At 42.0% G+C, this 17291-nt stretch overlaps 1 protein-coding gene across 6 annotated transcripts in view; it reads left to right on the plus strand.

The window, feature by feature from the left end:
* The first annotated feature begins 2395 nt into the window (after positions 1-2395).
* Positions 2396-17291, plus strand: part of TRIM8 (tripartite motif containing 8) — an 82710-nt gene continuing 67814 nt past the window's right edge. Inside the window, exons 1-3 of one of the 6 annotated variants that reach the window (XM_088448706.1) lie at positions 2396-3178; positions 3479-3508; positions 4464-5078. In XM_088448706.1, the coding sequence (XP_088304832.1) occupies positions 4509-5078 (570 nt within the window). In that variant the 5' untranslated portion in view covers positions 2396-3178; positions 3479-3508; positions 4464-4508. Of the gene's footprint in view, positions 5079-17291 lie in introns of all 6 variants that reach the window. The other 5 variants (XM_088448704.1, XM_088448703.1, XM_088448705.1 and 2 more) reach the window with 5 other exon arrangements.

The following is a 17291-nucleotide window of genomic DNA, read 5'->3' on the forward strand; positions in this document are numbered from 1 at the left end:
TGGGCCCCTTCCTCTCTAGAAATGCTCCTGAAACAGACAATATCCTTACCATATGCCGTCAGATAATTGTTCTGTCTGTCTGATGGTGAGATAGCTGAGTACAAATTATAGCACCTGTTGGGCATACAGGAAGATTTCTCATGGCTGACAGATGCGTTCATTTATGCTCTGTCACAGATATGTACTGTGCAATAATTGGCCACCTTAAGCATTGATTTCTGATTCTTCCCAGCAGAGTGTAACCTGATCTCTGAGTGATAGCCAATCAGTCACACAGTTCTCCATGGATCACATGTAGATGAAGGAGGGCCCTTGCATGCTATGGAAAGAGGGCTTTCACAGCCTTTCTGCTCACAACATTATGTCATGTGACTGTGGTTGATATGGTAATCGCATGACAAACTGTACATCGTTAACAGCAGCTTGAATCACAATTCAAAGAAACATACATATGAAAACAATGTGACTTCTTACAGGTAACCAGACAGACTTTTGTTAAACAAATCTTAATTTTGCAGGAAATTGTGCCTTTAATAAGAAACCCCAACTACACATACAGTAATACACATCATGCCTAAGATGTAGATGACATGTGGCATATTTGTATGATGCCAAGTACAATTTCTACTGTGCTCCTGGTGTACTACAGTAGACGCCATACTTACCTATTTTATTTGTTCTCAAACTAGACATTTATAGGTCCTTCAGCTGCCAGATATACTGTATTATAACATGACCTTCTGACTTCTAACCTTTGTTTGGATAAAAAAAAAAAGATTATCACCATCCATGGAGGAAACAGAACACTTCATATTTCTCCTGGTCTGTCTATAGTTACCAGCATAATATTTGGAAATTGGTGATGAAACGCGTAGGGAGTGGCCTAATGACAAAAGACCAAGTGAAGTCATCTGTCAGTTCCAGTTGCTGAAACTGAAGTGGATGCAGGATATCTGCGGCTCAAAGTGTGGTCCGGAAATGCGTGATTGTGCTGACCTGCTTTTAAAGGCTTGTTATATCTTTTGATTTTAGTTTTGGTGTATCTGCACTTAGGGCCTGATTCAGAGCTGAACGCTCTGACCAGAGCGCTCGCTCTGAATCAGGGCCCTCCTACCTTTTTTTGGAGCGTCCTCATGGACGCTCGCATAGCTTTGGGTTACCACCCACAGCTATAGCGAGCGTCCATGATGATGGTCGCGATGGTCTTGACCATCGCGACCATCGGGCTTGTGACGGAGACCCTGTGGTAGGGTCTCGCTGCCGCAAGCCCTGGAGTCATTTTGGCTCTATCAGAGCCAAAATCACTCCCACTGACATCACTAGTGATGTCAGTGGGGCCGGCTTCAGACGGTAGGCGTTCCCAAGGGAACGCCTCCGTCTGGCAGGCACGCCCCCGGCACGCCCACCAAAGGGGGCATGCTGTCAATCAACATCGACAGCACGCCCCCTTTGGTGCGAGACCCGGAGCGATGATGCATGCGCAGTGGGGAACATCGACCCGCTTGCGAGCGTACTGCCGCTCGCGAGCAGGTCTGAATGACCCCCTTAATTCAGAAGTAAAAGCTTTTATCTTTAAATGCTTCACGATAGTGTGCCCTCCTTCTGTTCTTTCTAGATTGTATAAATGTTATCAGAATATGTAGTTTTTGTAAACATTAGGCGCTTGTGAACAAATCTCTGCCCCTCTTGTGATCAGAGCCGTAACTAGACTTTTTGGTGCCCTGTGCCAGAAAGAGCATTGGCTCCCCCCTCATTTTTCAAAGGGACATAATGCACCCAAAAAAGAGGAATGGCCTCATGGGGAAGGGCCAGGGAAGAGATAGGGGAGGCCAGGAGATGCTGGGGATAAAATAAGAGGAAGCTACAAGTGAGAATGATAATAAACAGGAAAATTGACAGACCCAAACAGCGCCCCCTGCCCTACGGTGCCGTGTGCCATGGCACAGGTCGCACCACCCTAGTTACGGCCCTGCCGCAACCTTCTGGATATCTTAGGCCTTGATTACTCATTATTCTAAGTTTTTTTGAGGATTCATCAAAACAGGTTTTTGTGAATTCATGAAAAAAAACTGGGGGATTTTTTATTCATTTTCCTGTCCGGCCAAAAAAAGTTCAGTTCATTACAAAGTTTGCTACAGGAAACCATCCCCAGACTAAATAACAAACGTGGCTATTAGTGTTCCTTTAAGACTAGAGAAACAGCTCTGGCAGTAAGACAGAAAGAGCCCTGGCAGAAATGAAAGTAAAGATAGGGGTCGCTGCTGAGCCGCGCTGAGCCTGCACTGCATGGAGAGGAGAGCAGTGACGCAGCCAGAGCAGAGGGGGCGGAGCTGGCTGGGAAGTAATCTGGTGCTGCCGCCGTTGCTGCCCTGCTCTCTGCACAGACAGGCTGAGTGAGGCGGTGACACGAGTTCGATCCCCCCCTCCCTCCCTGTGGATCTATCTGCCTCTGGCCTGGGGGGCTACACCGAGAAATCCCTGGCATCTCAGAAAAGCTCTGCAGACTGCACCGAGGAAGCTGTAATAGCAATCTCCCCACTGGAAAGAGAGGTGCCTTCATGTGCTACTGGACTGGTTGGGGGACTCTTGTGTGACTGGACCTGGGGGGGCATTTAAATAGACAGGAATCAAGGAGGCTGCATCAGATTTGGATCCCCGTTCAAAATCCAACAAGGGAAGCACAATAACTGGGACTAATTGTATTTTTTTTTTTGTGTGTGATCTTTTGGCTGGAGGAATAATACAGATTGTGGTCTGATACCCCTATCTTGACATTGCAAGAAACATTGTATATATATTTTTTTGCAGATCTCATTTTGTAACAAAAACAAAATACAAAACAAATGTAATTTCTTGGGATTTAACAAATAACCTGCTGTGAAAGGAGACACCAGAAATCCTATTATATCATATTGATCATTCTACATGCATCAGGAAGGGCGTTGTGCGTCTTTTTTTTGAATGTTTGCATGCTCAACCTGCATACATATTTTATATTAAATCTAATATATTTTTATTTATGATCAGTTATTTTTTTTTGTTTTTTTATGCAGTGCCTCCCACCTCCTGACCAGTTCTGTTCTATTGAGACGGTGATTTAAAAAGGATTGGTTTTTTTTTCTTTATTTTTCGTTGTTGTTGCTGTTGTGTTATTTCGTTACACAAGGACTGGGAGGCAGTAAGCTTCTTTTTTTTTTTTATATATATATATATCACTGGGATAGAAAAATAGATATATAATTTTATTAAAGGGATTAAGAAACAAAATGGCTGAAGGTAGCTGTGTTTTTTTTTTTTTTGTGTGATGATCTGGTGATAATGCCAAAAGACTAGGCAGCTGTGAGACCAGTTTGAAGTTTCCTCTAAACAGAATTTATCTGTAAAAGGAGCATAGTTAAAGGGGCGTCTGGATTAATCTGTTTAAATATATACAATTTATTTTTCCCTTTTTTTTTTTTTGCATGGTGCGTTACACAAGTTCTAATCGAGAGCACTTTAAATATTCATGGTAAGGATCACATTTTTTTTCTTTTTTTAAGAACAGAATGTGCTAATTTTCTGTGTCTGTCTCGCTCATTGGCCCGCTGACACTAGCCTTGAAGATTCAATGTAAAATCAGAAATAGCTTTCATGTCAGGAGGGGGAGACAGAAGGGGGGAGGGTTGTGATTAGCTGGTGAGAAATTCCTTTTCAGTTTGATCAAGGCATGCAAAGCCTAATCCACTGATCCCTATCCAGCTTGTTTGTTTTTATTTTTGCCTTTTTTTTTTGTTTCGTATTTTTATTTTCTGTCAGGCTTTTGTTTACAGGTGATAAGAAATAAGAGTTATATCGGGCAGCTCCTTCTGCGCAGAGCTTAAAAGCAATTTTTGTATGCCCCCTTTTCTTTTTTTTTTTTCCCTTCTCATTTGCGAAACAAGGAAGAGGTGGGAGGGTTTTTTTCTCGCTCTAGGCTGGAATTTGATCTGCAAGACTGAACTGTCTCTTTCAGAGCAACATTCGGGATCGCTCTCTATGGAAACCACCTCAAGAATCTGGTTGCTTGGCTAATTTTTAAAGGAGTCCTATTAGATTTTTCGAAAATTAAAACCTGTCAATGAACGACTTATCTTAGATCAACGTGGCTTACTTTTTTTTGTTTTCTTTTGGGGTTTTGGGTTTGGTCCTCTAGGAAAAAAAAGAGAGGAGTTTGTGTTGTAAAATTTCCTTTTACGTGGAATATGTGCTGTGAAGTAAGAACCACAAAAACAGGTTATATCACTGCCCAATAATTTTACTGTCAATGATTTTATTGTTTTTCACTGGTTGAATTATAAAAAATTTTTTTATTTGAAATCTAAGATTAAAGAATAATATATATACTTTTTTCATCTGATAGTACAAACATTGCTATAAATATATATTTTTTTTCTTAAGGATAAAAATCAATTGATTGACATTACTCCTGACTCACTGTTTTCCAGTTCACGAGCAAACAACGTTATATACGTTACACTGCCTAGTTGGAAATGGCGGAAAATTGGAAAAATTGTTTTGAAGAAGAGCTGATATGTCCCATTTGTCTGCATGTGTTTGTAGAACCTGTTCAGCTTCCATGTAAGCACAATTTCTGCAGAGGGTGTATTAGCGAGGCCTGGTCAAAAGAGGCGAGTCTTGTTCGGTGCCCTGAGTGCAACCAGGCCTACAATCAAAAGCCTAACCTTGAAAAGAACCTTAAACTCACGAACATTGTCGAAAAATTCAATTCTATTAATGTAGATAAGCCACCCTCTATCTTGCACTGTGTATTCTGTAGAAGGGGACCTCCACTTCCTGCCCAGAAGATCTGTTTGAGATGTGAAGCACCCTGCTGCCAGTCGCACGTGCAGACCCACCTACAACAGCCCTCCACTGCCAGAGGGCACCTCCTAGTAGAGGCTGAAGATGTTAGGGCCTGGAGTTGCCCACAACACAACGCTTATCGGCTGTACCACTGTGACGCTGAACAGGTGGCGGTGTGCCAGTTCTGCTGCTACTATAGTGGTGCCCACCAGGGACATTCGGTGTGTGATGTGGAGATACGCAGGAATGAGATCAGAGTAAGTACCACTTATCCTTGCTTCAGTCCACATTATGTTAACAAACAATTGTTCAATTTGACCACATATTTCTAAATGGTACTAATGGAAGTTATAATAGAATATTCATGAAATGTTATATCAAATGTTATATGAATCGATCGTTAAATTATTCAGGTTTTTCTAAAGGTCCCCCTACTCTGAGGAAAGAAAGATTAGATAAGCGAAGGAGTACGGCTTCCATATTGTATTTGCTATGTAGACCTGTTCACTGGTCACTTCTTTTTTTTTTTTTTTTTTTTTTTAATTTTGTTGGTTTCTTCTACCAGCTACCTATCCGGGTCAAGACTGTGGTGGAGTTTTAGCTCAGTGCTTCACTAGCACTAGTAAATGTTTATTTGCAGTGGCCTACAGTAATTCAGGACTAATAGTAAGATTGTTCCTGGACAACTACCATGTTAGACTTGAATTAAAGCTAGACATAACCTACTGTGTTTTTGGAATGTCATGTACACACACTGATGCACAGCTTGTTTCAGGATGGGTTTATTTATTTTTTTTTGTGCGATTTTCTTTTTTTAGGGGGAAATTCAATTATTTTGCGCGCCCAATCTCCCATCTAAAGTGACGGGGCGATATTCAAATGTTGTGCCGATCAGGCATGAATAACTGGGCGCCCATTACTTTTCGCTGATGAAATTCAGTTTGGGCGCCCAAAATCCGGACTTTTCGCACATTTCTGCTCTCCACCTCAGGAGGGTATGAGCGCCCTCAGCACTCGTGCCCGATCATCACAACAATTGAATGGCTGCGTCGGGTGCCCAAACAGCAATTGAATTACCCCCCACACTGTCTGTAAAGTAAGTAAAGAATGGTATAGTAGTGACACCAATCAGTAATTTCTTTGGAACACAATCGGCTTTTTTTCCCATGGTTCACCGAAAAAAAAGCCATTGATAGGTGTAGATAACCAATGGGCATCCTGCCTTTTGTTGAGCTACAACTTTGAGTATGCCAGGACAATAGTGTTTGATCTGTGGGCTTCTATCTTAAATCCGTGGCACAAAATAAAGGTGGGTATACACATAACCGATATATCTGCAGCTCACACTGAACAACCATCATCTGCTATCTGGCCGCGGGTCACGTCGTGCTCCCCGCGGCCTCTGCAGCAAGTGTACGGGCGGCTGGCTGATGACGACGTTCTTAGGCATATTGTCTGTGCACACTGGCCGATGCACCCACAATATATCAGCCGTTCAATTGAACTGACGATATATATTGGCCAGTGTGTACCCAGCATGAATGTAGGTGGAAGTTTGTAGTCTTTTAAATTTAATGTTGATGTTGTCTTTCATGGGTGGGGGATTCAGTTCTAATTGCAGGGATATAGCTCCGTGGTTAAGTGTTCAGAGCTATCCAATTGCTTACGCTGTAAAACTGCAACTAAGGATTTCTGCTTGCACCCTCCTGTGCCGCGGGGCTAATCACGGTGTTAGTCTGTGGAAACAGTCAAATGAATAGCTTTGGGCACTTAAGCCGGACTCTACATCCCTGCGTTTAGAATTGGATCCCCTCCAAGCAAATTATAGCCCTGATCCTATTGCTTAGTTGCAAAACAATTACTAGTATGCATAGAATTGAATACATTTCCCATTTGTTCCCTTGTGTAATAATGTGGCCACTTTAACATTTGACCATGCAGCCTTTTTTCATGAATGCCAAGATCTGTGATGGTATTGGCCACATGTGGGTATCAGTGTTGGAAAGACTTGGTTGTTTGGTGGTTAAACTGGATCCCATTGGGTCTCGTTAGTCCGGGCAACCGATCATGTGCAAACATCCAAACAAATGGGGGGTGGTTTGGGGCCAGTTTGATCTAAATCAACTAAACAGGCATACAAATCATCTTGTGCCTACCGTTCCAGCTTGTACGGATATACATCTTGTGTTAAAAGTGGCACCTCCATCAACCTAAGATTGCTATAGATCTCCCACATGTTTAATACAGCACCCTGATGGGGTCTCATACAAGTCAAAAAGCTGATTCTGCAGCCATTATAATTACTGTGGCATCACTGACCCTGCCCCATTTTTATGAATGAATCAACCAATCTACTCAATTCTGCAAAGCTGTCACTCAAACTTTCTGCTTGGAGAAACTCCTCCCTTAACATAAGTCTGCTAGCACATCTCCCAACATTGGAGGTGGCCAGATTGGGGCAGGGGGTGTTGCAGTGTAATAGAGGGGCATGATTGTGCCGTGAGTGGGGTGGCAGCCATGCGTCAGGTTTGTGTTTAGCATCACCGGGTGTACTGAGCACATAAATATGGCTGTATTAGGCATTTGTGGTGTAGTCTCCCAGGGCTGCTATAGGTTTTGCCTCTATGGCAATAATTAACCTTATAAACCCCGATTATCCAGAAACTGACTATTAGTTAACTAGACTATGTAGAAATCTGCAGAACATTAACCTGCTCCAACTACCCTTTGACAAATACGTATTGAAATATTCTGCAGTTCTTCTTGTGTACACACTAGGAATCTTCCCAAAATGAATTTTATCATATCCCATAGTTCCCTGACATCTGCAGGTTTCAAGGGAATTCTGTTCCTCACAATAATTTTTATTTGGATTGACTTTATTGAGCTCATTCCCTGTTACTCCAGTGGTAATAATAACCTCCCTGCCAAACTGCAATTTATTGTGCAAGTTCTAACTTAACATTAGATACAATGGAAAATCGCATTGTTAGGTGCTGCTTTTATCATGATGCCAGGTGCTGGTAGATCATTGCATGGAAGATGCATTCGTTTTGGCTCAAAACAGTTTGAAACCCAACAATGGCCTCTTAAAACCCACAAACCAAAACCATGATACCTTTCTATGAGCTTACGTCTCTGCTAAGCACATAACGACATGGCCCACACCTTCATGGTGGTTGTTCATACTCCACCATCAAAGTGTTCTGTGTACCTTTTGCAAGTACCAGCATGCTTTACCAGTTGATTGGTCAGAGGGTATGCTGGGACTTGTAGTTTCACAACAGCTGGAGAGCCACAGTTTGGCCAGGCCTGGTGTAGAGTGAAAGAGTCCATCTAATTACCACTTTAGCATTTTCCTAAATAATACTGCTCGGTTTCTCCTCATTAATGTCTTAAATCCAGTAATGAAATGGAGGGGACATTGGGCCTGTGGGGGCATAACTAAGCTCATAAATGCGTCTAACCTGGACTTTGTGTAAAAAGTAAAGTTCTATGTAACTATAGGTAAACTATTTTGAGTAAAATCAGGTGCGTTTGCACCGCAGTTGAGGGTCTATTCACTAAGCCTTGGAGAGAGAGAATATGGAAAAAGATAAGTCCCAGCCAATCGGCTCCTGTCATTTTTCAAACACAGCCTGGAACATGACAGGAGCTGATGGGCCGTGACTTTCTGTCTCCATTTTATCTCTCTCCAAGGCTTAGTGAATAGGCCCCTTGGTACGTACGGTTGTTGTTTTGTGGGAGACACATTTCGTGTTTAGCTGAATTACTCTTCCTGACTGTGTGTGTGTCACCCACATTTCAAGTGCAGTGAGCTGTATGATATACTATTTCTAGTCTATTTGAAAAGTAAAGTCTGGTAGGATTTTATGACACTTTTTTTTCTTTTTTTTTTTTTTTAGTAAAAAGTTTGAAGAATGTAAACAGCGCTTCTTTAGTATTTAATTATCAGTATTTAGTAAATGTTAATTGCATAAGAGTAAAGGTTAACACCGGTAGGTAAAGCTGGTCAGCCATGACTTGGCTGACTTGTAAGCCAGTGGTTACACAATATTTATTATGTGAATGTGGCATTTTCAATGTAGGCTTTAGTGGAATGACACGAAATGTGAGACTGCTTAGAATACTGTACCAGTATCTTCACAGGTACTACTCACTTCCCTGCAAAACAAACAAACAACAAAATTCTGAGAATTTCTCTTTTCTTGTAAATCGCAGTGATTGCTAAGGAAAAGAAATAAGTTTTCCTATACTTGGAATTGCAACTTTTTATTCTGAAACTTCCCTGGCTTTCCCAGAAGGGAGACTCTGGTTCCAGGAATACAGCTGTTTTCACTTCTTAGAAAATTAATATATACTAGTGGGTTAATTGGCTCCCACCAAAAAAATTAACCCTAGTTTGTATGTGTGTGCGTGTACATGTGGTAGGGAATAAAGATTGTAAGCTCCACTGGGGCAGGGACTGATGTGAATGGCCAAATATGCTCTGTAAAGCGCTGCGGAATATGTGTGCGCTATATAAATAACTGGAGATATGATTATATATATAATCTATTTTTACAGTATGTGTGTGGTGTTTTTGTATTCTGTTATTCAAGCAAACTTGTGGCCAGGTACTGTGTGTGTGTGTATATATATATATATATATATATATATATATATGTGTGTGTGTATGTATATATATATATATATATATATATATATATATTTTTTTTTTTTTTTTCACTGGACAAACAGCCTGTAATGTTGGAAGAAATTGAACTTCTGAACCTTTTATGTATTCCCACACAGTATATCTATCTAATCTGCCATATGAATACATCAAGATTTGAAGCTCCATATAGGTAGTTTTGTAAAATGAGTACAGCGCACACTCACATCAGGGGTAGTCCTCAGTGGCGCAAGTTATCATTTAGTGCCCCCCTATATTTACAGCCCTAAATGGGTGAATATATTGTGAGTGATGGAGGAGGTGCCCCTTCAGTGCTGGCGTCCGGCAGCAGGCGCCTCCATTGTCTCCCATACTTCTGTCCCAGGTAGTCCTATTTGGTTGGTGTCAGCTCAGTGAAGGTTACTCTCCTGGAACCTGCATTAGCTACCCTTTCTGAAGGTGCTCTGCACACTGGCAGAGAAGAGCACTTCCAGTTCCCCAGCTCTACAAGAAATGGGTAATTCAAACCACCTGGGTTTGGAGGCAGTGAATGTGGCACGGGCTTCTGCAGCCAATCAAGCCAGGTACAGCAGTCCTCAGTCCGCTTCCAGCCCATAACACAGAGATTGCCATTGTTCACTTCTGGTGCCAGAGTTTGTGAAGCTCTCTTCACTGCCCATGGGAAATGTTGCTAAGTATGAGAGTGTGTGCCAGGGAACAGAACCAAACACCTACTAAAGAGAAATGTTGTCATAAAGTGAACACCCCTTAGTATTCATTACATTACATGCAGCTGTGAGACAAAGGGGAAAATAAATATTGGATGAGAAACAAAAAGCTAATGTCTATTAACTGTGTTACTAGAACTTAACTGGACCAATAGCAAATCCTAATTTTGTTCTTTATTCACACCCACTCCCCTAATCCAGCTCAGCACTGTAATGTACCAAGACCCCCTCTACCCATTTGACACCGTAGATAGAATAAATAATATACATTTTGTTTATCCTCAGAAGCTGCTGAATCTAATTTCTGCCATGATAACAGTATACTGTCTGGTTAAGGAGAGCCGTAACTGCATGCGGTCCTTCTCTGTTAGGACCTGTCTGTACTTCCAGGACTAATGCATAGGTGCCATGCCTATAGCCTGTTGTAGTCAGTCTATCCTGCCATGCATTATTATCCTCTTTTATTTCTGTAGTGCCACCAATTGCGCAACACCGTATGGAGAGAGAATATTTGTCATTCACATCTGTCCCTGCCCCCATTAGCATATAGTGGTATATTTACTAAAGTGTGGGTTTATAGAAGTAAAGATGTTGCCCATAGCAACCAATCAGATTCTAGCTATTATCTTCTAGAAGGTACTATTTAAATGTTAAGTAAAATCTGATTGATTGCTATGGGCAACATCTCCTCCACTTCTAAAAATTAGTACTTTAGATAATCTACTCCTCGCAGTCTCAGGGGTCTATTTACTAAGCAGTGTTAGGAGAGAGTGAAAAGTGATAAGGTACCAGCCAATCAGCTCCCAACTGTCAGCTTTCAAACACAGCCTGTGAGATGACAGTTGGAAGCTGATTGTCTGGCACCTTATCACTTTTCACTCTATCTCCTAACACTGTTTAGTAAATAGACCCCTCAATCCCCTATCATGCGCATATGGGTGTATTTTACTCTGCAGCCAATTATCCTGCCAGTATGTTTTTTGGAATGTGGGAAAACGGAGTACCCATAAGAAACCCAAGCAAACAGCACAGACATTGGTCCCTGGTCGAGAATCAAGCTCCCGTCTCCAGTGCTGTAAGACAGCAATGCTAACCACTGTGCTGCCATATTGCATGAAAAATAGTACCTTTAGGGGGGCAAGGAAGAGTCCACAACCAACCAATTTGTCTGAATATTTTATTTACATTTAATTTAAGTGTTAAAGTATTATTTGCTTTCATGCAGTTTGGTGCTAAGAGTTGGAGGATAAACCACTACCCAGTTCTGAGGCTATGGTTCTATTTTAGCCTTGTACTTGAAGATTGGAATGTGCTTTGCAAAACAGCTAGATTGGGTCTTTTGAATATTTTTGTTTCCAACCGTGTGAACCGACCTTTCCCATTGATATTCTAGCAGCGTCCAATTATGCAGCGTGGAGTAAAATCTCAAGATGGACCTTTTCCGTCCACCTCTATCTTCACCACACTGATTGAACTCCACTTTGAAGCCATAGGCTGAGGCGTCTGTTTCTTCTTTTGTGCTATAACATGCAGCCAGATTCCTGTAAATCTGAGGAGAGACTCTCTTTAGCATGCCGTCTGTTTCTTTATTCCCAAGCAGCCAGGGAAGCTTTGTACCCTGTGGAGATATTTGATTGGAGATTGCCATTAGCATTCTCCGTATAAATGACATTGTGTGAAAAGTGCTATGTATGTACTGCACAAAATACCAACTTCTACTGTCTGCATCTTGCATGGTGAATGTGGAATTCTTTTTCCCCTCTCTGCAAGTGACCCCAGAGAGAACTAAAATGTGCTTATAAATATTCATCAGGATTAAGTTATTGTATGTTCACCTGAGGCATAAGCTGTGTTTTGTTTTTTTTTTGTTTAAAAAAAAAAAAAAAAAAACAACTTATTTACAAGTGTGTTTTCGTTGACCTTTTTTATTAATCACTGAATTTTAGGCAGCATATGTTAATTTAAATTTTATATATATATATATATATATATATATATATATATATATATATATATATATATATACTTCCCATGGGTGTGGCACTCCTGGACGACATCACTCACTCAGACAGCGGCATAATACGGCAACGTTTCTGTGCCTGTTTATTAGTGTGGCACTTTCATCAGGATGACCATGGTCATCCTGATGAAAGTGCCACACTAATAAACAGGCACAGAAACGTTGCCGTATTATGCCGCTGTCTGAGTGAGTGATGTCGTCCAGGAGTGCCACACCCATGGGAAGTATATAGCATCTTTGATGCATTTGTGTGGGCACCCGTCCTATTATTTTATATATGGAGGAAGGGAGAGCCGGGACTGTCTGTGTAAATAAATAAATATATATATATATATAATATATATATATTATAATAATTTTCACGATTGAATAGCATGTCACTTGCACCTACAAGAAGCATCCATTTTGCGGCTCTATCCTCCTTTTAACACCACTTAATTTACTTGATATTTGAGGGCATTCATTTATATGAAAGTTTGATTAAAAAAATAAATAAATAATTCTATGGTGGATTTGTTGGCGTGCTTGGCTTCATTGTCCGGTAGCATTGATGAGCTTCAGTTGTTATTGTAGATGGTTTTACGCTTTGCTTTAGGGTAATTCCGTGTCAAGTGGACCAAATTTGAAGATCGTCCCCAGCTGACCATCTCCAAATTTGATAACATTTTACTAGAAGGTTGGCCTATATGTCAGACTAACTTTTGGAAAATATGCAGTTCACAATATGCAATAGTAGCAAAACTATGGCCCTCAAAGTGGGGGTGGGTGCAACTATCAAAATTGGAGATAGTCAGTCAGGTAGGAACCCCTGGCCCACTTAACATGGAATCACCTTATACCCTTATATTAAAAGAGCAAGTGACGCCTTTGTGGTGTCGTAGGTCCAGCGTAGGTTGTTGTAGAAGTTTTGTGTTTTCATTCTGATGCAGCTTTGTTAACCTAATCAATAAAATGATTATGGTTTTGAACTCTTGTTGCTGGGGGTCGGGTACGGGCTGCCGGCACTAGGGATCCCACTGTCATCCCGACAGGGTTAAGATACCAACACCTGTTGGCCAGTATCCTAACCCTCTCCCTACCACTCCCTCCCTCCCTGGCGCCTAAACCTAACACCCCCCCCCCCCCTCTCCCAGGGCCTAAACCTAACCCTCCTGCTAACCCCACTACTTGCAAACCTACTGGATGCCGGCTTCAGGATTCTGACAGTTGTCGGGATTCCGGCGCCGGCATTCTGATCGTTAGAATCCCCGCGGTCTGTATTATAACTGCATCCCATTGCCGAGGGTAGGGTTATGTGGTGGTCTTACTCTTAGCTACACTTAGTGGTTGAGTCATAAACTATAGCAATCACTGTGATGAGAAACACGTGTAAATTTTTCCATGAATTTAGCTTTTGGGTTCCTTACAATTTCTTGGAGGATGATATGGTGTAATCTTTGGGTGTATTTGCTGGGATGACCTCTCACCACCCAATTAACAAGTCTTTAAAGTTATCCATTTTGTGGAATAATAGATTTCAAATTATTAGGACTGATGAACAGCAATAATTGCTTCTCTGAGATCACTGCAGATGTTGCTCCTCGGCACAGTGGTAACACCTGACTGCTTCAGGCCAAACTGCCAGAGGTTCTGCTTCTACATAAGAGTGGTGGCACTTCCTGATTATCCAATAATGAGGTACACTTGATTATTCTGGTTCAAATTCCTATTGTGCCTTTTCAAACATGGCTTTTTTTGGGGGGGGGGGGGGGGAGGGTCGGAATCAGCAAATCAAGGATTTCCAACATATGTTGGGTTCTCACGATCCACCGACCCACTCATCTGCAGAAAAGGGATTTTACCTCAATTTATTGCAGATGTATGAGCCCCGTGTGCTTTATGAACTGTTTAGACTTAGGAGCCTGTTTATGTTCTTCTTGTGGAAGGGCCTCATAAAACTGCACTTTTCTGATGAATTACACATTAATTCCTCCCCACCCAAATATACTAAGAGGATACCACTGCAGATATTTCCTATATTTGCTGCTGTCTCTCTATTTTCAATCGCAAATGCAGTACCCGTAAAAGTCTGAACCTTGTCGTCCGATCCGGCGGATCGCACTTCATGTCGTCCACATCAGCCAGTGTGTACCCGCTATGAGCGACCGTATGCACTCCTGCGGGGTCGTTCATTGCATCGACAGATCAAGCCTACATGCTGCTCAATCTGTCAATTTTATGAACGACCCAATACTTATGGAGGCGGCTTGTGAACGGTGCGGTGCGGTTTTCACCGGATTGTGCGGTGCCAAATGACCGCACGACATGTCATTCATCACATCGTAAACACTAGGCGATGTGTGTACCCGGCCGACGCACAGTGTGATGAATGACATGTCGTGCGGTCGTTTGCCACCACACAATCTGGTGAACGACCGCACATTATGTCGTTCACCAGCCGCCTCCATAAGCATGGGGTCGTTTATTAAATTGACTGAGCAGCATTTAGTCAATGCGATGAACGAACCCTCGAGAGTGCACATGGGGATGAGGGATCTAGCCAAATTCATCAACCTCTGAAACAGTTGGCTACAATATAAAACATTTTTCGGAGGGGGTCCTTAGTTAATGCGGCTTTTATGCCCCATAGTGAGAACTAGATGATTTTTTATTGTATTTTGATACTTCAAGGATAGCGTGCTTCTACAACAAGCTTTTCCTAGATATATACTGTGAGTGTGTGTATACATTCAACAACCATTATTTTCTACCTATATGTTCTCTTTATGTTGTTGCGCAACATGTTATTTATATTTAGGAGGTTGTGTCTTAGGGTCCTATTTACTACAATCCGCATTTAAAATGCGGTCGTAGTGGATAATTCCGACTAAATTGTTATTGCGCATTTAGGAAATATCACATGGATGTACTAACATCCGCATGCAGAGATAGAGCTTGCAATATAGCTCTGTCCCTGCGAATCCCGTCCATACACTTCTCCCTGAATTTTTTGTAAAAAAAATACAGGGAGAATCTGTCTGCACATGCACTGCCACCGGATACAGAAACCACCCCCCCAGGGACCCCCCCACCCCTCAGATTACACTTACCTTGGTGATCGGTGCTCCGGTGATGTCCTCTGGGGCTCTGCACTGTGATCCCCGGTCAGCTGCTCTATGCAGCAGCTGACTAGTGTCATAGTGCAGGAGCACAGAGACCAGCTGACCGGAGCCCCAGAGAACATCACCGGAGCACTGATCACTGGTCCCTGGATGCAGGTAAGTGTTTTTGTGTTTTTTCAATGATCAGCTTGTGGTCTAATTAGACCACAAAGCTGATCACAGGGGGCCAGCTCTGCTCTGCCTGTCAGAGCAGGATTCTTGGAACCTGGGAAACCCTGGATAACGCCATCTCCAGGTGGCGATGTTATAGCAGGGCTTCCCCTGGTATATTTTCACAATACAATTTTAGTAAATCTGGGTAGATGGCATTTCCCATTAGCAGTATGGGAAATGCAATCTGCTTACTAAAAATATGTGATCGTTTAGGGTTTGGACTGAAGTAGAATTATGCGAATTCTACACCAATTGCTCTGTAGTAAATTAATGGGACCTGTGAAAAGGTTGTGAAAACACCAGTTTTCACATTATTTGAGTAAAAATTTTAATAAATAGGCCCCTTAATACTTTTCTTCTTATACTTGCAGTTCAGTGGGAAACAGTATATTTTTATGCTCACTGATGTACCTTGCAGACTCTGCCCCAACTAGACTGGATTAAATGCAGGAATTGAAAGACAGGAAGTTTAATTTGTGAGATGGAAGGAAGCTGTTGAGTTGCTGAGCAGAGGCCCTTACAGCTCAAGCAGTGTTGTGAGCACAGCAATCTACACTGTGCAGCTGTGTTTCTGTTAACCCTGCTCAAACAAAGGATATGGTCAGGGTACTGGCAGTGCCGTATTGGTGGAAAGCACACAACAACAATCCCTTTGTCTGGATGTTAATGTTGTGTGCAGCAAGTTGACGCTGACTGTGTGTTGTGCTCATACTAGCATTTTCACTATTGTTTTAAGTGCAATAGCTTTTAAAGGCTTAGAAATCTGTGCATTGGGGACTGTGATGTATGTACGGAGCTCTGACCTTTGGCTAAAATGATGACCATCCATGACCGTGTGGGGCATAGGGTCATGAGAGGACAGTGGCGACCCTCTCTTGGTAGAGATATTGCAGGTTTACTTTGAATCACAGGGTTCCTGTTCTGTTCAAAACTACAGAAAATAATTTATTTTTCTATGAGACAAAACTAAACCCCATTGTATTTGAAGTATTTCTTTATAATAGAGTACTTTTCTGTTGACATTTTGCTATTGCTTTGCAGCTATATTAGGTATTGTTGTGATCTTGAGGGTTGGGGAGGAGATGTATCAAACCTTCCAGAGGTAATGCGGAACAGTTGCCCATAGCACTCAATCAGCTTCTGTCATTTTATACACTGTGCTAGATAAATTATAGCTATAAGCTGACTAGTTGCTATGGGGAACGTCTCCATTGACTGTTTCATACATCTCACCTTGAGTCTTTCAAACATGTTTATTAACATGTACTTGTATAACGCCAGTATATTCTGTAATAACAGACACACAGGGAGATCATGCCTTTTTGCGCATGTCGCGCCCAAATAGACTGTGTTTAGCCTTGTAAAACAGCTAAACCTGTCTAAAGTCCTGGTTAACGTGCCCAAACTGCTGTTTGGGCACACTTAAGCCAGGACTTTCCATAGCTTGCCACCTCAGGAAGGTGCGAACAGAAATGTGTCCACCTGCTGCATTTGCTTGTACGAATAGAGCATTAATTGAATTGCTCTGTCGGGCGCCTATTAGTCACTGCCACGGGTGAAGACCATTGAATCGCCACCATAGAGGTAAGAGGGCCCTGCTCGCAAGCTTACAATCTATAGGGAAATAAGCATTAATACTTGAGAATAAGTGTTACTTATTGCATATTACTCCAGTCAGATTGTAGGGGCTCTTGGTGGGCTGGGATGCGGTCAATATCCCGTCTGCTAGGATTCCGGCAGTCAGAATACCAGTG

The sequence above is a fragment of the Taudactylus pleione genome, unplaced genomic scaffold, assembly GCF_031769625.1.
Source record: "Taudactylus pleione unplaced genomic scaffold, aTauple2 ptg000464l, whole genome shotgun sequence".
NCBI lineage: Eukaryota > Metazoa > Chordata > Amphibia > Anura > Myobatrachidae > Taudactylus > Taudactylus pleione.